The 20,816-nt window shown below is 54.6% G+C and overlaps 2 protein-coding genes across 8 annotated transcripts in view; one reads left to right on the top strand and one right to left on the bottom strand.

Annotated features, from left to right (window-relative positions):
- DUSP14 (dual specificity phosphatase 14) lies at positions 1–12,555 on the top strand. Of its 2 annotated transcripts, XM_050321592.1 has the most exons (3): positions 1–145; positions 9,067–9,148; positions 10,507–12,555. In XM_050321592.1, exon 3 carries the CDS (start codon positions 10,631–10,633, stop codon positions 11,225–11,227), a length of 597 nt encoding a protein of 198 aa, XP_050177549.1. In that variant the 5' UTR covers positions 1–145; positions 9,067–9,148; positions 10,507–10,630; the 3' UTR covers positions 11,228–12,555. The 2 variants fall into 2 exon arrangements, with proteins under 2 accessions (XP_050177549.1, XP_050177550.1); XM_050321593.1 differs by lacking the exon at positions 1–145 and having other exon boundaries at positions 4,660–9,148.
- Positions 12,556–14,044: 1,489 nt separating this feature from the next.
- SYNRG (synergin gamma) overlaps positions 14,045–20,816 on the bottom strand; it is a 39,681-nt gene continuing 32,909 nt past the window's right edge. For 4 of the 6 annotated variants that reach the window (XM_050321584.1, XM_050321586.1, XM_050321587.1 and 1 more), the window contains 3 exons: positions 19,273–19,383; positions 18,660–18,695; positions 14,045–17,672 (listed from right to left, as the gene is read on the bottom strand). In XM_050321584.1, the coding sequence (XP_050177541.1) occupies positions 17,541–17,672; positions 18,660–18,695; positions 19,273–19,383 (279 nt within the window). In that variant the 3' untranslated portion in view covers positions 14,045–17,540. The remainder of the gene's footprint in view (positions 17,673–18,659; positions 18,696–19,272; positions 19,384–20,816) is intronic. The other 2 variants (XM_050321585.1, XM_050321589.1) reach the window with 1 other exon arrangement.

Below are 20,816 nucleotides of genomic sequence, written 5' to 3'. Positions count from 1 at the left end.
AACGGCGGCTCGGCGGGCGGGGGCGGCCCCGGCTCCGCGGTCAGGTGGCACCGCCGAGACGGAGCCGGCCGAGCACGATAAAAGTCCCGGCCCGCCGCCGCCGCCACGGCCGCGAGGGAGCGCGGAGCCGCCGCCCGGAGCCATGGTAGGGACGGGCAGGGGCGGGAGGGGGGAGCCGGGGCGCGGGGAGGGGGCTCGAGCTGGCCCCGCGTGGCCGGGCTGCGGGGCCCCGCCGTGTTCGCACCGCCCCGCGCTGTCCCCTGCCCGCCCCGCTCCTTCGCGGGGACCCCCGGAGCCCCCCGGAGCCCTCCTGGCTCTGCCCGCACGGGCGGGACGGGGGCGCGGGGGGAATCCCACCCCTCCATCCCCGCCGGGACGGGGGTGCGGCTGTGCCCGGACAGGGCTCAGCAGCCCGGGGGCTGCCCTGGGACGGGGGACAGCGGCGGCTCTGCCGGCGGGGCCCGAAGGAGCGGGACGCGCGGCAAGAACGCGGTGGCCGGTGCTCCAACCGCGGGTAAGCCCGGCGAGGGAGCGGGGTGTCACCTCGGAGCTGTACCAGAGCAGCCACGGGCAGAGCTCGACGTGGAACCAACCCCAGCCCCACCGCGGGCACCCATCCCTGGATCCTGCCCTGGGCTCTTCCTTCTCAGCACCCATCCCTGGATCCTGCCCTGGGCACCCCCAGCTCGGCACCCATCCCTGGATCCTGCCCTGGGCACCCCCAGCTCGGCACCCATCCCTGGATCCTGCCCTGGGCACTCCCAGCTCGGCACCCATCCCTGGATCCTGCCCTGGGCACCCCCAGCTCGGCACCCATCCCTGGATCCTGCCCTGGGCACCCCCAGCTCGGCACCCATCCCTGGATCCTGCCCTGGGCACCCCCAGCTCGGCACCCATCCCTGGATCCTGCCCTGGGCACCCCCAGCTCGGCACCCATCCCTGGATCCTGCCCTGGGCACCCCAGCTCGGCACCCATCCCTGGATCCTGCCCTGGGCACCCCAGCTCGGCACCCATCCCTGGATCCTGCCCCTGGGCACCCCCAGCTCGGCACCCATCCCTGGATCCTGCCCTGGGCACCCCCAGCTTGGCACCCATCCCTGGATCCTGCCCTGGGCTCTTCCTTCTCAGCACCTATCCTTAGCTCCTGCCCTGGGCAACCCCAACTCAGCATCCATCCCTAGATCCTGCCCTGGGCACCCCCAGCTCAGCATCCATCCCTGGTTCCTGCTCTTGGCACTCCCCTCTTAGGACCCCTCCCTCGTTCCTGCCCCTGGCACCCTTCTCTCAACACCTCTCCCTGGCTCCTGCCCTGGCACCCCTGCTCTCAGGGCACCGTGGTGCCACCAAACCCCGGCGTGTGCCTGCGGCTGCCCGGCCTCTCATCCAGACGGGTTGTGTGCGTGGCCCTTGACTCAGCTCCGGAGCAGCTGCTTTGAGCAACACCAGTAATCAATGAGTGGCATTTGGCTGTAGGGAGATGGGGCAGGATTATAACCTGTTCGACTGGGCAGCAAATGAGCCTTTTATTCTGGAGGTTTGAGTGTTGGCAGATGCCCTAATATCATGTTGCAAGTTCAGTTTATCCCTAATGCCCCTGCCACAGGAATGGTGGAGGATTAGCACTGACAAAACACTGTTTTCCCTTATGATACACCAGATCAGCTGTCCCTGCTCTGGTAGGGAGTGGATTCCTCCCCCAGGCCTCGCCGTAAACCTTGATGTGTGCTGCGTTCTCGTGGTTGGGATGAGCTCTGTGGCACTCTGGTTCCCAGGGAACGAGAAAGAATGGTCCCTAATTCTGGGGGCACGTGCTGCTCCTCACTGGCAGAGATCTGCCGCCACGGCTTGGCTGGCGTGACCCTTGTGAACGTCAGGGGAGCAGTAATGCAGCAGGTTCTAATCGATTTATGCCCGCAAGGTGTGAACGTGCAGCTCTGCCTGTCCTTCCTGCCCCCGAGGGCTCGCCTGGGTCCTGGGCACGGGCACCGACATTCCAGTTTCTCCCAGGAACAAAGGGTGAACTCGCAGGGATTTGATCTGAGCCCTTGCTGTGCTGCAGGGTCTGTTCTGGGCTCTGGCACTGCTTTCGTGTTGGTCAGGGCAAGATGGAAATTTGCATGGCTTAATTCAATACCTGATCCCAGCTGGAATCTCGGAGCTGGAAGGGCAGAGAGCTCATGCTGCTCCAGTGCTAGAAACGCACAGGGTGTGGGGGGAAACCTGTCTGAGCCAGACGTCATGGAAGGCAGGAAAGGGATGCAGAGCTTGCACAAGAAAGTCTCAGCCCTCTACTCTGAGAGTGGGTACCAGCTTTGTCCCAGGGAACCAACCACCTGCACATCTGGGCATGCAAAAACAGATTGGGAATGAGGAGAAGGGAAAAGGCACCTGGGCATGGCAGTGGGTACCAGGAGCAGCTTCTCTCCCACTCACCACACGCTGGCCCCACCAGAGCTGTTTACACAAGGCTGTGCACCAGAGAAACCTTCCAGGCTTCCTGCTACCACCTTCCTTCCAGGGTGGCTTTCCCTAGAATGGGGTAATGCCTCAAACCAGGGAAGTGTGAGCATGTAGCAGAGAGGGTTCTGGCATTTGAAAGCAGCTGAGGAATCTCTGAACAGCAGCCCCAGCTCCCTGAATGCTTGGGAATAAAGCCTGAGAATGGGAGGCAAATACATTGCCCACACTTCCTGGGGCACCTGTAGTGCAGGCAGCTTGTGGGCTCAGCTCTTTGGGTACTCCCTGCTTTAAAAATAATATGAAATAGTAATAAGCAAGTTTGAGTTTCCCAGCAGAAAGGAGCAACAGGTGCTGCCATGCTCACCTCAGCAGGGTGGGTTGGGGTTTCTGGACTGATGGGACTTTAATTGTCCCTGTTTCCACCATCCCACCCCACAGTGGGGAGTGGCTGTGGGTCCTTCCCTTTGGGGGAGGCCGAGCAGCAGCTCAGAGAGGCAGGAGTCCTTCATGGAGGAAATGTGGATTTGCACAGTGTCCCTAAAAAATGCCATTCCCCCAAGCTTGGATCAGCTGGAATGACCTCCTGGGAGACAAGGGGTGCTGGCCTCGTGCTGCTTGCATGGGAAGCAATCGCTGCCTGGTGTAAACTTGACTTCCCCCAGTTGATTAAAATCAGCCTCTCCTCCTGTCACCCTGCACAACCCCATCGGTGTGTTCAGGGGTGACCTCATTCCTTACAGCTGCTGTGGGCACATCCTGCTGTTCTCCCTTCAGCTGCACTGCCCTGTGCCCAGCTCCTGCCTGGCCTTGGGGAGCGTGGGGAGAGCGTGGGCAGCCCCTGCCCACCGGGAATTCCTCCAGCGAGGGTTGTGTCACCATCGGGTTTATCAGAGTGCCAGGCTTTGGGACCCCCATGAGAAGTTGGGCTGTTCAGAGTGTGCACCAGTTGGCTCTGCCCCTGGAAAAGGCCCGGGTGAGCACCAGGATGGAAGCACCAGACTGTTTCCAGGACACGTTGCAGTGAATTTGCAGCTGCCTTCACTTTGATGGGGTTTGGGGTGAGCTGGGGCAGAGCCCGGCCCCAGCAGCAGCAGGCACAGCCCTGAGCCCAGCAGGGTCACACACGAGCAAACACACCAGGTCCCTGTGTTTTGTTCAGCTAACAGGGAAGAGATTGTGTCCCTCCTGTCAGCTGTGACTGCGCAGGGCACGGCTCCGGAAAAAACAAGGCTCCATCTTGCAGCACCCTGGGAGCTGGAGCCAGGCATGAGTCTGCTCCCTGAGTGTGCCCCTCTCCTCCCCATCCACATCCCCCCCGGGTCACACTTGGACACAGGGAGCACAGGGATGGAGCAGGGGAGCTTTCCCAAACTCCACATGCAATCCAGCTGCCATCAGCTGGCGCTGAAATGATCTGTGGTGCTTCAGAGCAGACGATCTCTCCACCTGGGGCTGGAAAACAGCCCTGGGTGTTCAGCCGAGTATGGAACTGATGCTGCCCACAACTGTTGGGTCCCGTTTGTGCCTCCTCAAGGCTTAATTCTGGTTTTTAAAGTGTTTCATGCACCCACCCAGAATTTTTAAGCAACATGCAGGTGGCCACACTCCAGGTGAACCCCATGCCCCCGCTGTGCTCTCCCAGGGACTGGCACACAGAGCAGCGAGTGTGGGAGCCCATGGCTCTGAAAGAACAGACGTGGCTTTAGAAAGGAAGATGGTTTGTTTTTCTTGCATCAGATCCTCTCGCTGCTTGCCGAGGGAGGCTTGTCCTCAGAGCAGAGCGAGGGTTTTATAAATACCAGCTCGCTCCAGGTTGCGCCCGCTCCCCGTCTTGCTCCGTCCCTGCGGCCGGGAGCTCTCCCTGTGGCCAGAGGTTTGGCTGGCAGCTGGCAGGATCCAGCTGCCGAGTGGAGAGGAAGCAGCTCTGCCCGTTCCCACTCCAGAGCGGCACGGAGGGGGTGGCTGTGTGGCAGGATCACAGCGTGCCCGTGGGCAGCTCCGCCGCCTCGCCGAGGAGACGGTGACAGCAGGAATCCGGAGTCAGTGGAGCTGCCGCCCTGCCTGGCAGCCACGGGCCCTGCCCAGCGGGCCCAGTGGCATCATCCTTGGATGGAACCTTCCAAAAACCTCACCGCCCATTTTTCCTGCTCTGTCGGTGCTGGGGTTGTCAGGGAGCGAGGCTTTGGCTGGCGGCGCGAGGAGGGGCTGAGGGGAGGGCAGAGCACGGCTGGTGACCAGATGCAGGAGGCAGCGGGTGAGGTTGCCAGGGCCTGGCCTCACCCAGGGCACCCCAGTGGTGCCAGTGGGAGGGAGATGAGCCATGACGCTCCCGTGGCGGCTGTCACCCCTCGGAAGGCAGCAGGCTGGGACAGGCTCCTCAGGGATCACCAGCCCGGGGAGCTGGCTCGGCCCAGGGGAGCAGCCCAGATTCCAGGCCTGTGCGGGAGGCAGGACTGTGCTTACAGACTAAATGTGCTTGAGCCGGGGTCCTCGAGGTCCCCGGGAGAGTTGGGGGCTGCATGTGGAGTGTCTTGTGGTGCGTTTTGGGCATGATTCCCCTTTTTCCGTGAATCCTCTGGGAAGTCACTGGTGTGTTCTGGCAAGCGTGGGGACCCGGCTGTGCTGGGAGCTGCCCGAGCAGCCAGGCCTGCTCAGAGCTCCGGGCAGACAGATTATTATCTTGATTTAACATCTGACAGCTCCCATCCTGCGCTGGGAGAGGCCGGCGGGCTGCGAGCAGAATCGATCAGGGGTCGGTCGCGGCATCCGCTGTGGCAGCCCAGACCATCCCACCCACTCCCCTTCCTCCTTCTGCATCCCAATCCACTCGTCCCTTCACGGCGAGGCTGTGCCGGTGGCTCTGACCCACACTCCGAGAGGAGCCTGTCATGGCTCTGGGAGCACATCCACCACAGCCCCAGGAAGGAGAGCAAGGACCCGGCAGAGCAAAGGGCTGCAGGAGGGGTGGGAAGAGGAGCGAGGAGCCGGCGGCTCCCACACGTCCTCTCCTCTCCTGGCTCTGCTCCGGCCTCCCTTGGACTCGGCACAAGCAAGCCCTGACCCGAGAATGGCTGCAGTTTGTGCTCTCTGCTGAAATGTATTTGAAATGCCACTCTCCAGGACCATATCCGAAGCATTTTGCTGCTCAGCCTGGCCGGGGAGAGCCCTGAGCAGGCTCGTTCGTTCAGCGCCTGCGATATTGACTCTTCTCTTTACTGCAGGATTAGAGAGCATTTGTCATCTCCAAAATGAATAACTTTTCCTCTCCTGGGAGGGGGGAGAAGGTTTGCCTCAGTACTGACATTTCACACACCCAGCCCACAAACCTGCTTCGAATCCCTGATGATGTTCTGGGAATAAAAACCAGGGGCTTCAGTGTCTCTGCTCCACCAGCAGAGCAGGGCCCACCACCCCCTTGAGCCTCCCCCCGCCCTAAACCTACAGGCCAAGGGGGACAGGAGGCTGGGGAAGCTTCCACCTGTGCCAGGTACCGGCTCCATGGTTGTGTTACTGACACAGAACCCGACACGAACTGCAAGGCTTAGCTGAGTCCCTCAGAGACAAACCACAGAGGCACTTTTAAAAAGAAAAGAAAACTAAAAAAAAAAATCCCCCAAATCAGAGCAAACCATCCAGCAGCACCAGAATAAGAAGGCAGAAGCTCAGACTTGCCAACTCATTGTCTAGAGCGCGACCAGCTCTCCCTCCTACCCTGGAGATCACAGTATTTAACTCACATCACCCTGTGTGCCTCTGTCTTTTAAGCTTCCAGAGGTGTTTTCAAGCCTTTCTCAGGAGGTTCAGGAACCAGCAACGCTTTCCCATGGGAATTTCAGCCTTTGTTAGCAGAACTGCATTCTCAAGAATGAAAGCAAAGAGAAACAAACTCCAGCTGTTGCAAGATTTGGAAGAGCAGAGCCACGAGCATTGCCAGCAGCAACCTTTCCGAGGGGCTGCACCACCAGAGCACAAACCAAGGCATCGCTGTCTGGCTTTGGGAACCCCCTGGATGGAGAGGAGCGGGAAATCCAGCCCGGGTGGGACACAACCTGCCCTCCATGGGAGCAGCTACCACGGACAAAGCACCTGCCCCTTCTCCTGGGACAGGTGAACCTCAAAGCTCAGCCTCCAGGTACAGCAGAACACACAGAGCCCGACAGGAGCAGCCAGACCCACCTGAGCTGTGGAGCTGAGCAGAGCCAGGGGATGCAGGATGGGATCCCGGACATGGTGGGTGCTGGAGAAGTGTCCCCTCTCTGCAATCCTGCACCCGAGGACGGTGCGGGCCGGGAGCTCTGGGAAAGGACCTGCAGGCTTTGAAGAGCAGAGCGTTCTCCAGGCTGTAATTACCCACTCGCTTCCCTCACCCCTGATTATGCAGATGAGGGCAATGGCAGAACCCACCAGGCTGTTCTCTCTGCACAGGCAAGACCAAGGCAGAGTCTGGAGAGGGATTTGCTGTGGGTCAGGGCTGTTACAAGATTAATTCATTCATTAATTGGAGATCCAGCTCAGCAAACAAGGATATGATGGTGGGAACACCTGGTTGCTACCAGCCCATCACCAGCCAGTCTTTTCCCAAAGGACCACACTGCACCATCTGGGAATTTCAGCCCTTTGCAGGGAACCACAATCACATTCCAGCTCCTTTGGGAGGTACTTCCAGTGCTGCTTTAGGGACAGTTCTGGATCCGAACCCTCGGATGCCCTGCCTGGTGCTGGGGAGCACCTGTGGGGACAAGGCAGCCAGGACAGGCCCCAGCACCCCGAGGACACACTCAGGGCTGGTGTGACCCCCAGACTGTGCCACCACTCAGACACTCCAACCAGGGAAGATGGGAGACGATGTGGGGTCTGTGCTGCGCTGAAGGAGGCAGCGGGTGCCTCCTCCCGTGCCAGGAGCCTGTTGTGCCACCAGCCTTGCCAGGTACTGCAGGTGGCACAGCCAGGGCTGGGCTGTGTGTGTCCCTTCTTTGATCTTCAGCTATTTTCCTCCTTTTCTTTTTTTTTTTCTTTGCACTCAGCAACAGCTGGGAAGAGGCTTTTCACTCCTCTCTCCCTCTGCTCTGGCACAATGACGGGAGCGGCTGCGTGAAGAGCAACAGTGCTGGATTGCAGCGGGATGACACGGGTGTGCTGAGAAAGGCAAATGGAGTTTTGTGGGAGCAAAACAGCAGACTTTGGGCAAGGCTTTGTCTGAGCTGGGGCCAGGCAGGGGGTGCAGCTCTGGGGCCAGATGAAGCCTCACGCAGCCTGGTGGGAGCTCCCGCTCTCAGCCGAAGGCGCCGCACCCAGCAGGAGCCGCTGCCAGCCCAGGGAGACGAGGCCCCTTTTCATTCCCAGCTCCCTGCACGCCAGCAGCTGCTCAGCCTGGTGTGTGTGGGCAGCAGCGTGGCTCTGTCACATGCCTGAGACAGCACATCACAGTCAGTGGCATCCCGGGCGGCTCCCGCTGTGAGCGTCGCGGAGCGCGGGAAGGGACGCTGGCACCTGCCCCTCTCCCTTGGTGGCTTTCCCCCTGTCTGGGCAGCATCCTGAGCCACCAGACACGTGGGCTGGGAGCACAGCAGCCTTATCTCACCTAAATAATGAGCTCCTCTCCAAAGCATTCACTCGCTCTGGCCGAGAGCTGCTCAGCGTTGAGCGGAGGCCGCGCTGCCTGTGCCGGCCATTCGGGGATGTAACCGGGATGTAACAGATTGCCCAGGGAAGCTGTGGCTGCCCCATCCCTGCAAGTGTCCCAGGCCAGGTTGGGCAGGGCTTGGAGCAACCTGGGCTATGGAAGGTGTGGAAGGGGGTGGAACTGGATGAGCTTCCCGGGGCCGTGCCGGCGGTGCCGGGAGCGGGTGGCACGTGGGGCGTTCACTGCCAGCCCGGTGGCCCCAGAGTTTGCAGAGCAAGCCCAGCCTGTCACATGCAAATATCTGGATAAGTTGCTGCCTGCAAACAGGAAGCACTGTATGTATGGAAAGCAGCAAAGCCCTTCCCAAACCGCCCTGGGAGTGCTCCGGGTGCCCCTGGGAGCAGATGGAGGGTCTGCCTTGCACAGAGCTGGTTTGGGGCAGGCGCTGCTCTCACTCTGCTGGGGTCCAGCAGCACTTCCTGGCTGCTTCACCTCCACTCTGGGGGCTTGTGGTGCTTCTGGTCTGGCAGAATGAAAAGGGGATGTTGCCCCATCCTCCACTTTCCAGGAGTGGAATGCTGTGGCTCTGGCACCAGCTCTGCCCCTTCCTGTTCTCCCTGTACTTCCAGCAGTGCCTCAGGGAACAGGAGCAGGGGCTCCCCAACCAGGTGGCTTTGGGCACCATCAGAAGGATGCAGAGGTGTGTCTGGGCCTGGCCAGATGCTAAAGGAGACATTAGAGCAAATTAATTACTTAAACTATTTAATATTTTTCTGAGCCGTGATTTCTGTGCCAGGCTCAGATTCCTCTGGGCCTACCGTGGCTTGGAGTGCTGTGCTGGCAGGAATTGGTGACATTACAGTGTCGGCAGCAGGTGCCTTCCCGAGGCCTCTGTCTGCCCAGTGATCCTCACTCCCAGTTCTTGGACAGGATCAGGTCCAGTGCACGTCCCAGTAAAATCCATGCTCTCTTCTCTCCCCAGGTCAGCACTGGACACACTCTGTGAGCCGTCCCATCATCACCCGTGACATCCCGGCCCTGACCCGTACCGGTTGTGACCAAGCGTAAGTGCCCCCATCCTTTGTGTTGTCAGTAAGAGCTGTTTGAAAGCACAGACCTCCCCTGCTCAGAGGACTTTATTCCTTTGAACAAACACCCCTTTCCTTGCTGCTCCTGCTGGGGGACTGTGTTGGGGTGTCAGTGGGGGAAGCAAAAGCCTCGTTGGGGCAGGAGCTCTTGCAGCTCTTTGGGCCCACGGCTTCCAGAACTGCTCGAGTCGGTGCCAGCAGGGAAGAGCCACGGCAGAGGCTGCATTATGCTCGTTAAGTTCCTGTGCCACAGAGCCAAAACTCCGCTGGCAGCACCACCAGACACAGCTGGGACCTGCTGGTGCCTCCCACAGCATGGGATGTGGGCAGACACTGCACTGAGGGCTGGGGAAGCCACAGCTGGGGTCTCCCAGCCCTTTGAGGACCCTCTAACAAATCCTGCTCCCCCAAGGTGCTGAGCAGCCCCCAGATCCCCTCCAGCAGTGCCAGTGACACGGGTGGGCTGAGGTACCTGGGCAGGGCAGGGCCTCTCCAGCCTGCACAGACCGGAGCTCCCCCATGGCCCATCTGCAGCTGGAGAACACCCAGACTGGCAAATTGTTAATGCTCCAGGGCTCGTCCCCTTGGTTGTGCTTTCCCCACTGGCTTTGGAGAAGCCCTAAAGGAGCAGGGGGATCAGAGCAGGGGCTCTCCCGTGGCCCCCGCGGGCGATCCCGAGCCTTGGCAGCGCGTGTGTCTCTCTCCTAAGCCTTAGTGAGGCGTTAAAGCAGCAGCAGAGCCTGCCCTGTCCCAGCCTCTGCTTGGGTTTTACTCTCAGCTTCTGACATAACCAGGTCACTCTTTCCACACTTGCCCTGCTTCGACGAGAGCCGATGAGTGATGGGGATGGACGTGACTCACCGCCTTTCCCAACAAGCAACTCTCCTCTCTTTATGTGCTTTGGCGGGGCCCTTCGTGCACCTAAAAAAGGAGAAGGGTGGCACTGGGGAGAGGGCAGGGTGCTGCAAGTTGCTGGCATCTGCTGTTCCTCACCATCCCTCTGGACTCTGGCCAGCTGTGAGGCTGCTGGGTTTGAGCATGGAAAAGGCGTAGCTCGTCTTCCACGTGCTGATCCGGGTGAGGTGCCATCCGGGCCCACAGGTAAACCCTCAATGAGTAATTGGGGTTAATTAGGCTGAGAGATTTTTCGTTACTGTTCTGTCCAGGCGATGCCTGGGGGCCCTGTGGTGTGACAGGCGCTGTGAAACCAGACCCGTGTTCCCCACGGAGCTTTGCCAGGCCACGGCAGGGCGAGCGGGGGTTTCCTGCTCCCTTGCCCAGACACGGCTCAGGGACAGCTGCCCCTCTCATGTGGCCTCACTTGTGTTTTGCAGTGACTAAGCAGAGGAAGCTCTCGCCGCCCCACCACCACCACCACCAGGCCAGACAATCCTTCCCTCGGCCGAAGATCCCGTTGGACCTCTTCCCATAATGGAAGTGTGAGCGCCAAGATCCTCCATGACCTCCAGAAGCCACAACTCCTTGCCGAGAACTCTGATGGCTCCGCGAATGCTTTCCGAAGGTGCCCTGGGGGGCATCGCCCAGATCACCCCCTCGCTGTACCTGAGCCGGGGCAGCGTCGCCTCCAACCGGCACCTGCTGCTCTCCCGGGGCATCACCTGCATCATCAACGCCACCATCGAGATCCCCAACTTCAACTGGCCCCAGTTTGAGTACGTCAAAGTGCCTTTGGCTGACATGCCCAACGCCCCCATCTCCCTGTACTTCGACAGCGTGGCCGACAAGATCCACAGCGTGGCGCGGAAGCACGGGGCCGCGCTGGTGCACTGCGCCGCCGGCGTCAGCAGGTCGGCCACGCTCTGCATCGCCTTCCTCATGAAGTACCACAAGGTCTCCCTCTTCGAGGCCTACAACTGGGTCAAGTCCCGGCGCCCCGTCATCCGGCCCAACGTGGGCTTCTGGAGGCAGCTGATTGACTACGAGAGGAAGCTCTTCGGGAAGACGACGGTTAAAATGGTACAGACGCCCTACGGCATCATCCCAGACGTTTACGAGAGAGAGAGGAGACCCCTCATGCCTTACTGGGGAATTTAATGGGACTGCAGACAGGAAGCACAACGGAAGGGACGTGCTATTCTGAGACAACCAGACTGGAGACATTCCCTTCTTCTTCTTCTACAGCCAACTTTGATTCTTTACCATACAGCAGAACCTCAGTTCTCACCTCACTAACCTGCAAGGCCAACGATTCCTTTCAAAGCATTTCTCTCTATGGGGATTTCCCATCTGCATCTCTTTTCATTTAGCAGAACCAGGTCTCCTTATGAGTTTATTCCTTCCATAAAGCCTCCCTCCTTTTTTAGTCAGTTTGTTAGGGTCCTCCAAGGAAAGGCCTGAGAGGCATTTGGCAGAGCTGCTGAGCCAAGTGCGCTTTGTGACACGGTAGTAGCCTGGGTATTTCGTTATAGCTTGTTTGCTTCCCTGCAAAACCCTGTAGTGGCTCGGGAGCAGCACTAGCACAGAGTGAATGAGGCCCTGCTCCACGGCAGCGGGTTTTCCAAGCACCAGAAAGGCTGGAATACAGGGCTGTGGTGCTGGTGCTGGTGTTAAACATCCATAGTGACTCTCAGTATATAGTGTTTGAGATCTTTAGTCAGCTCTTAATCGTATTCAAAGCTAGAAAACAAAAAGAAAAAAAAAAAAAGTGGATCAGTCCATGTCAGCCACAAGGAAAATAAAATCTGAACGATTCAAATCAAATAAATGCAAGATCCTTTTTAACTCATTCCACGCCAGTCCTGGAATACACTTCAACTACTGGAAAATGCCGGTGTGTTTTGCAGGTGGAAAGTCGACAGATCCTGTCCAGATGTGGCTCAAGGCAGAAGCAAGAGCGCTGAACCCGCTGGACAACCAAAGAGACGTTCAGGAACCTGTGCACGGCCCCCTGCCCGAGGGGCTGGGCCGTGTGTGTGAACATTCCAGCGACCACTCAGTTGGAAGTTGGTAAATCCGCTTGATTCTTCAGCTCCGAGCCCGGTCATGATCTGCCTTAGTCCATTTCCGAATCACTCCATTCTGTCCTCAAGGTTATGCTGCATTCTGGGATTATTCCGCGCCAACGGATCCGTCCACCCTCCCGGCCGGGGCACAGGCCCTGCCTTGTGCTGTGAGTGCCGGGAGCGATTCCAACCCCAGCCTTTCCGTGGGAGAAGCCTTCCTGCGGCTCCCGCCCATCGCTCCCCTCCCGCCAGGGAAGGGACTGGTTTCCTTGGAGCGTCACCGGAGCCCAGGAGAGCCCCGTTCCCGAGGAGACACCGGTGTCCTGCGCCTCGGGAGGAGGGGCAGGCAGATTGCAGATCGCTGATTTAAATGAGATTCTATACTTGTAAAGAGAAATCAATAAAGATCAGAGCAGAACACGCGTTGGTTTCCTGTTCCGAGCGGCGCCGATGGAGCTCCGGGAGCCGCGGGAACACGGCGTGACGTGGAGCTTTGGGCAAACCTGGACCCGAGCCCTGGGCAGAACCCTGCGAGCTGAGGAGCAGCAGGAGTGGCTGAAGGGCTCTCCCAGCTGACTGTGCCGTGGTCCTTGGCTGCCCCAGACCAAAAGTCATCAGGGCTGAAATAAATCCTGATAAAGCCAGCCCAAAACCGTTTAAATGGCCTCAGCCTCGCTGGGCTCATGAGTGAAAACCAGAGCTGGCTGGAATAAAAGTCTAGATCAGAGTGAATTTGCCACAGAGGCCTGTGTCTCTGACCCGAGATGTCCCTATGAAAAGTTCCTGCATGTTCCTCACCCTTCCCAGGGCATCCAAAGCCACTGTTTCCTGAAGGCAGGGATGTATTCCCCCCCTTCCCTTGCAAACCCACCTTTGATCCTTTATCCACAGCCTCAAAACAGCCATAAAACCCCCCAGTACTCCCAGCACCTGTTTTTCCAGCAGTATCCACACAGGAATCTTGGTGTCCTTCAGCACCACAGGGACATGAGAAGTTTCCTCCTGCTCTTCCCAGATGAGTTCTGTCCCACTGAAAGAAAGGTGAGGTTTGCCATCAGCTGCTCCCAGCTCAGGTTCCATGGCTGTGTCCCAGCTCCAGTGACAGACACAGGAGACTGATGTCCACTTAAAAAAATGAATTTTACTCATCTCCCTATTTTTATCAGGGATTAAACTGCAGCCAGGGAAATGGTAAGAAAGGAACTAGAGAGTAAAAATCAAGATTAATTGTTAATTTGGAGACATTCCAATATATGGCATTTTAAGGGGGAAAAAAATAATTAAAAACTCAAATCTGCTCAGAAGAACCAAACTTTACCCAAAAATTGTAATTTAACAGTATTTTTTATGTAAAAATTGAAGGTAAAAATTCTCCACTGTGAATTATTCCACTGTGTGAGTACTGAGGGGAGGGAAGGTGCTGATGTTCAGCCAAGAAGGCACCAAAGACTGATTTTTAAATACAAGGGAAACTTAGACCTATAAAAAATTGAAATTGCCTAATAAAGCACATCAGGAAACAAAGAATTCACCTGAAATCCCCATTCAAGGTTCTATTACAGCGTTAATGCTTGTGGGTATTTCTTTGCAAAAGCTCTTTTTGTGTTCACTCCAACAAAAGAGATTTTGTGAGTGGTTTTCCCCTCAAAATCCAGTTTTTCCATCCTTAAATCTATAGAAACCAAAGAAGAGAGAGAGCCACAGCTCAGCTTGGATTGCTGTGAGCACACCCACTGGATTTGAGGGGAACATCCCTCTTCCTGCTCCCCAGGGGCTTTTCCAAATGGTGTCTTAATTGCCTGAAAAATATTTTATATTTTTCAATATTTAGTGAGGCACTTTCCACATCCCAGCCACCAAGCAGGTTTCTCTTACATTATGATATAAATATTTCAGCTTCCCAGGCTGGTCAGATACAAAATGAGCTCTTTATTGAACACAAGGTTTGAATCTCAACACAAGATTTATAAATCATTGCAGGAATCAAGGGAGTAAACAAGGTATAAAGTCAATTAATAACACTTATTCTCATGGGATTTAAAATACCAGCACTGACTCCAGTGTAGAACAAACCCAAACAGCTCCAACTAATAATCACAAAACCACTTCTGGAAGAGAAATAACGTTTGCCCAGAGGGCAGGAGAGGAATCACAATAAAAAGAGAATTTTTCTGATCACTTCATAGAATTACAACATTCATATTTTAACGCTGAGAACTGGAATTAAATACAGGTCCAAAATTAAAAATAAACCCGAAGCAGCAGTTTGTACAACAGCAGCTTTTATTGGAAAGGCAGGGTTTGCTTCAAGTTTAAATAATTCCCAGTGTAGCTGAGGAACCCCGAGCATCCCATGGAATTCCAGGAGCTCCACCTGAGGCTGAACACTCACAAACCCTGCTCGGAGTTCAGGGAAGGAGCTGCTCAGACCAAACCCAGGGAACAAAAGCTGCTGCCAGGGAGGGAAAGTCACTGGAATGGTCAGTGCATGAGGTGACAATTCCCAGGCCACAGGTGACCCCAGGAATTCCCACCCAGACACGGAGATGGAGGGGCAGGGAAGGGGCTGGAGCAGCTCCAGCACTCCCAGCACCAGGGAGAAGCTGCCACCACGGTCACAGCGTGGAAGCACCAGGGATACAGTGGGGAAAAGCCATAAATATATTAAATAACCAGGCTAATAATCCTTTAGAACTCCAAATATACAGAAAGAGACAGAAAACCCACTTTCCACAGGTCATACCAAGGCAGCTCCAGAAAACACGGACATTAAAAAACCAAAGAAAATCCCGTTTGTCTTCTCCAGTGACAGAATCCATGCAGGAGAAGGAGTTACAGGTCTGAAATTCCACAGAGCCAAAGGGAAGGCAGCGTGTCCAGGTGCCTGTGCAAGAGGCAGTGGGGGAAGGTGGGCTGTGACAATCCTGTCACCTTGGATACAGCTTGGAAGGACACTGGGCTTGGGCTGGCAGCGACATCCGAGAGGATGCTGAGCCTCCAGTGAGTCACTGGAATGGCTGGGATCTGTGAGCTGAGCCTTCCCCTGCAGGGCCTCTGTGGGGGGATCTCCAAGAAACATTCCATGTGTTCCCACGACAGGAGGGTGCTGGGAACAGAACACTCTCTGCTCCCACAGAGGCAGGGACGGTGCCTGTGCTGTCCCTTCCGTGGGAGCAGGAGAGCAGCAGTGCCATCCTGCAGTGAGCTCTGCTGCAACTGGAACTGCATTTTTTATGGGCCAAAAGACACGATGGATCCAGCTCAGAGAGGGCACTGACCTGACAGCAAGTACAGGAAAGCCACCACTGCGAAATGCCTCTGTGACAATCCAGCTGGTGCTTTAAGTTCCACGCTGTGGCCTCTTATTTGTGATCTCCTCTTTTAATTAGGAAAAATAAATCCTGTCTAGCCCTTGAGGGGCTGTGCTGGAAACCCAGGCTGACAATGAACTCCCTTTTCCCAGTACAGCATTCCCAGAACCACTGGAGAAGCTCACAGCCAGACGAGGCTCCCCCTGAAGTCAGACAGAGCTCCCTGGAACTCGGGAGGCAAAAGGGAGCACTGGCTCCTGTCCCCAAACTGCCCTGGGAACTGTCCTGGTGAGGGCACAGCAGGGCCTGACTGCACAGGCTGTGCTGCTGGAGCTCTTGCACACCTCCTGAAGGGAGAGAAGCAGTGAGAGGCTTCCCTGGCTTTTGGATAATTGCTGGGAAAGGATGTGGGCAGTCCCTGTCACACCATGGAAAATCTGCCGCCGGATTAGCCCGAGTTTGTGACTGCAGGCACACGTTGCTCTATTTTATGAATGAGCTAATTTGAGGCAGCAAGATTTATTGTAATTGGTGTAAATAAGGAGCCAGACACCTCTGAGCCAAGATTCTTTCATTTGGGCTAATTAATAGTTTGGTATAACTAAGCCTGTTTGTTTTTAAATACAAAGCATCGTTTTCCTCGCTGTAATCTCCAGTTTGGCAAATAACCACAGGTCAATGGCAGGTACTCATAAATGGAGGCAAGATTAACTTGGAACAGCTGTTGATATCTCTGGGGAGAAGGGAGAGATCTGAGGAATTTAAGTCAGAGAATTAAGGAGAAAGTTGTACCCCGATGGATTTACACCCCACTTCGTTCCCTGCAGACCCAGACTGGACAGTGGGAAGTCTCTTATAATGCAATGAAGCTCCCACTTGGTTTAAAATCCTGTAATAGCACTGCACTGTCCTCTGGGTATTGGATCTGAGGGAAGAATCAGGTACTTTAGATGGACAGGTAACATTTTGTGCCAAAATGATACAAATCTCCTGTCCAGAGGGGTGTGTACCTGCCACAAACCACAGACCAGCAGGGAGACAATGCCCTGCCCCAAACACCAGCTTGCTAAAACCACCACCTTCCAGTGGTAAATCCCTTGCTGTGGAATCCCACTCCCTGTCACAGGAGCCAAGGGCCACCTGGTGCTGCCAGCTCTGACTCACAGGAACAGGTTCCTGCAGGTAGCAGCAGCCTGCACGAGCCACACACAGGATTCCCGTCAGGAAAAGCATCTCAACATCCAAAAAAGGGAAAGTATCTACACAGGAGCAGATGTGCTGCATCAGCAAGAGTCCAGTTTTCAACAGAGCTGCAGCCACACAGCTACCAAAGGGTCAGGACAAAACATAAATCACACCTGGAGTTCAGGACAACTCCAGGGAAGTTTATCTGTATTTACAACAAAGCTGCAAGTTTTAAGCTCCAGCTGCCTGCACTGCAGAATCCAGATATTACAGGGAAAATTTCAAGAGTTTTCCAGCCCCCACCCCCCAGCACCAACCAGTTGTGCACACAGAACAGCTCCCAGCACAGAGCACTGGAGGTGTTAAATCCACAGCAGCGAGTCCATCATTCCTTTTGCCTCCATGGCTGCTGTGACTCAGGTGCTATCACAGCAGCAAATATTTGAACAACAACATCATGGTCCATATCCCAAACACCTTGAAGAGAAGATCTGCTTACAAATACAGGCTCCAAGTACTTAAGTGGTCACTTCTATGCAAATCAGCCCAGCATTCCAGGTTCTTTGGGAAGCTCAGTGCTGGCTCCCCCCAGGTTTGTGCACGTGGCCACCAGGCTGCTTTTATACCAAATAACACGTTTTCATGTTGAGAAAGTCTGAAATGCCACTTCTTTTTTTTTTTTTTTTTGCCATGCTACATTTTTTTTCTGATTATTTCTGAACCCTTGGCCATTTCAAATGACTTCTTTCACTGTCTGTGACAGTGGCTTTAACCTGTTACAGCCCAAAACTCCACCCCAAACATTTCAAACCCTGAGCCCAGCTCCAGCCTCTCCACTGAATCCACCCCACCAGTTACCCCAAGTCCTGCATTGTTAAACCCAAAGCTCCACCTTCAGTGCAGCTGCTTTCAGAGCAGGTCTGGCAGGATGAGCCCTGGAGGTTTGGGCTCCACACAGTTGATCCAGAAGTTGGCACAGCTGGCGTGGTACTGGTGCCCTCCATAGGCCAGCTTAAAGTTGTCTGTCTCGGAATTAAAGGCCTGAAAGAAGAATGGAAAGGAGTGTGACAGTCTGATCTACTCCAGGATCTAAAACCAGAGTGGGAAATGGATACAGCAGGGGCATCACCCTGGAATGGCACAGCATGGCAGGACCCTCCCCCGAGCACAGCACCCCAAAAACTGTGTTTTATTTTAGTGACAGGGGGGCAAAACCTCCAGCCATCACAGCTGAGCCAACTTACACCTGCATGGGGGGGCCCTGTGATTCCCACAGGGCCAGCTCTGACCCCTGGCAGCCAACTCACCTCATTTTATGCATCTCCTGGTCCTGCTCCGAATCCCTAACGAGGTGAGGCTTGTCCTGCCTGCCAGCACACAGCTCCTGCATTTATTTCCCTGCCTCCAGTTCTGCTGTGAGTTAGGCAGGAGCAATTCCTGCCATTAGTGTTATTTCAGGTTGAATTTGATCTACTTCCTCCTGTTAATTGAAGCTGCTTTACAATAGGAGCCTCTGAGCAGAGCGTGTGAAGCCATGAACAAGCTGAAACCACCTCAGTGTTTGTTGCTAGGAGATATTTTCCAATGCTTCACAGCTCCCTGTTTAAAAAAATATCCCAGCCCTGCTCCCCACACCCTGGATTTCCTGCAGACATTTCTAAAAATGCCACTGCCTGCTACATATAGCCAAAAGTCAATATTTCTAGCACAAAACCCCTAAAATCCCCCCTCTTCTGCCACAGACACACAAATTCAGAAACTCACTGCAGGGGATTTTCTACCACACAACAGAAGGAGCACAAAACCAGAAAGCTGGTCACAAGTACAGGCATGCAGACAAGACAAAGGGGAGGCTCTGGAGCATGTTAGTTGATCAGATCAAGTGTTAACGGTCACAAAAAATGACTGGAAGAGGAGGATTAATGATTGGTACAATTGAGAATGACAGCTGAGAGCCAGTCAGCAGCTCAGCCTTCCACACTCAGCTAAGAATGAGTCCAGAAAGAATGTTTTTTTACAGATTCATACTTTTCTAGGAAGCTCTTCCACAGGTTTCTCTTCATTCTGAAATGATGTTGAAACCAAAAAGTCAGGAAAAGCGCCGATATTGTTACCGGGTTGGCACAACTCTGCACGTGTGCTGAGAGCCCCTCCCAGCTCTGCTAATGGCAACAGTCCCCTCTGGTGATCCATTTCATAAGAAAAGTCACTAAAAATGTTTTTATATGTTAAAAAAAACCCCACAGCTTTTTAAATATTAGTCTCCCCGTTTCTTCCCCATCATGAACAATTTAACTCAACCCTTTCTCCACGGCTCTGTCTCACCAAAGCCCAAGAAACACAGGACACTGAGCACAGGATTTTATGTGAGTCCCACCTCTAGGTCAGAGTTTGCTTTTTCCCCCCCTGCCATTTACAAATTACAGGCATGAAGATCTTTTCAATAAACCCATCCCTGGGAGTGTCCAAGGCCAGGCTGGGCAGGGCTTGGAGCAACCCTGGACAGTGGGAGGTGTCCCTGCCCGTGGCAGGGGGCAGAGAGGGATGAGCTTTAAGGTCCCTCCCAACCCAAACCATTCTGGGATTCCATAAATGCAAGCCCAGACTGTAAATTCCAAAGCAGTTTAACCACTCCACTCACTTTACTTCGGGAATCCACGTTTAGGAGGCACACTCCACAGGCCAGATCCTGGGCGTTCTTGATCCCCGGGCGCAGCATGCACGAGGAGAAATCCAGGGAGTTTTCATCTGGCTAAGGAAACAACACAACAAACTTCAGGCACTTTCAGCCACTGAAGAAGTTTCAGACATCAGGATGAAAATTACTGAGTGCCAAGAGCCCCAGTGTGACAGGGGTGAGGTGGTGCATTCCCTCACCAGCTGCTGTGGGGTTCAACCAAAGCCATTGGGATGGGTTTGCCATCTCCAGCAGCACTAATTTACAACACCCAGAACTCTTGAGAAAGGCTGTGACTACAAAGGAAGGAATTCTTCAGCTGCACATTCCCACATCAAAAGGGGAAGGAGCCCAGGCTGCTGGGAGCTGGGACTGGAGGAAGGCAAACAGTGGATCAGCAGGTATTTGTGCAGCTGTGGGAGGGAGGCACAGCCAGCTCTGCTCTCCCAGCAGCACTGGAGAGGTGGCTGCTGCAGGGCTGATTGTCCTGGATTCTGTTACTGCCTGAGCAAAAAAGGGCAGTTCTTATTCTTTTTGGTTTGTTTGTTTGTTTGTTTTGAACCTACAATATGGCAGAGCAGTACAAAATGGGGTACTCAGTTTAACCAAAACACAGAGTTCAGGTCACCAGCCACAAAGCTCAGGTTAAAGAGAGGCAAAGGATGGGAGAATAAACCTGGAAATAAATTAATACAGTCACTTTTCCAGTACTTAACCTCAGATTTCAGCCATGGGACAAATAATCAGTTAAAATTTTGCATGAGGACAGTATAAAACCATTCAAATTTTGCATGAAAATAGTAGTGCAAATAAAAACAATGGCTTAAAAAAATGGTGTGATCCCAGGACATGTCTCTTAATCCACACTCTGGTTATGCTGCTCACGCTGCCCCGCTGAATGGCTGGAGAATAATTGGAATCCTGAAAACAAAACCACCCTTTAATCTCTAAGTAGATCAATCAAATTAATAAAGGCACTCTAATATTTGTTTACCAAATGCATGAGTGAAGCAAATGAGAAGGTCATCCTGCAATTTGCTGTGAAAAACCACAAGGCTGTGCATAAAATTACCTTGTAACAAAATCCCCTAAAAGATAAAATTAACCTTTCCAGGCACATGCCCGGGAGCTGGAATACTTCTCTCCAGTTAATTGGCACTTCTGCATCATTTGGGATCCGTGACTGCAACACCAGGGAGGGAGGTGTGGGTTTCACCCCTTCCAGTGGGCCCCGTGGGGAAGAGAACCAAAAAAAAGGGGTGATTTGGAGAGTTATAGGAGCCAGGAGTCCCTCCTTCTTGGATAAGTTCAGAGGGACTGTGTGTCCACATGAGAAGTTACTGTTTGCAGCTCCTGCTGTGTTTAAAATGTATCTGGAGTTGCCAGCCAGGAGCTGCTCTGGCTCAGAGAACACGTGGCCAAGCTTTGGACTTCCAAGTAATCCCTGTAATCTCCCAAGGAAAAGCACTTTAAGAACTGTATTTTAATCCACCTGTTTAAATCAGGAG

This window comes from Myiozetetes cayanensis, unplaced genomic scaffold (genome assembly GCF_022539395.1).
Source record: "Myiozetetes cayanensis isolate MyiCay16 unplaced genomic scaffold, myiCay2020 scf27, whole genome shotgun sequence".
Taxonomy (NCBI): domain Eukaryota; kingdom Metazoa; phylum Chordata; class Aves; order Passeriformes; family Tyrannidae; genus Myiozetetes; species Myiozetetes cayanensis.
This window is presented reverse-complemented; position numbering and strand designations above follow the sequence as displayed.

Bases quoted from the DNA above. Each gene is read 5' to 3' on its own strand.
- DUSP14 (XM_050321592.1), top strand. From the start codon at position 10,631: ATGACCTCCAGAAGCCACAACTCCTTGCCGAGAACTCTGATGGCTCCG.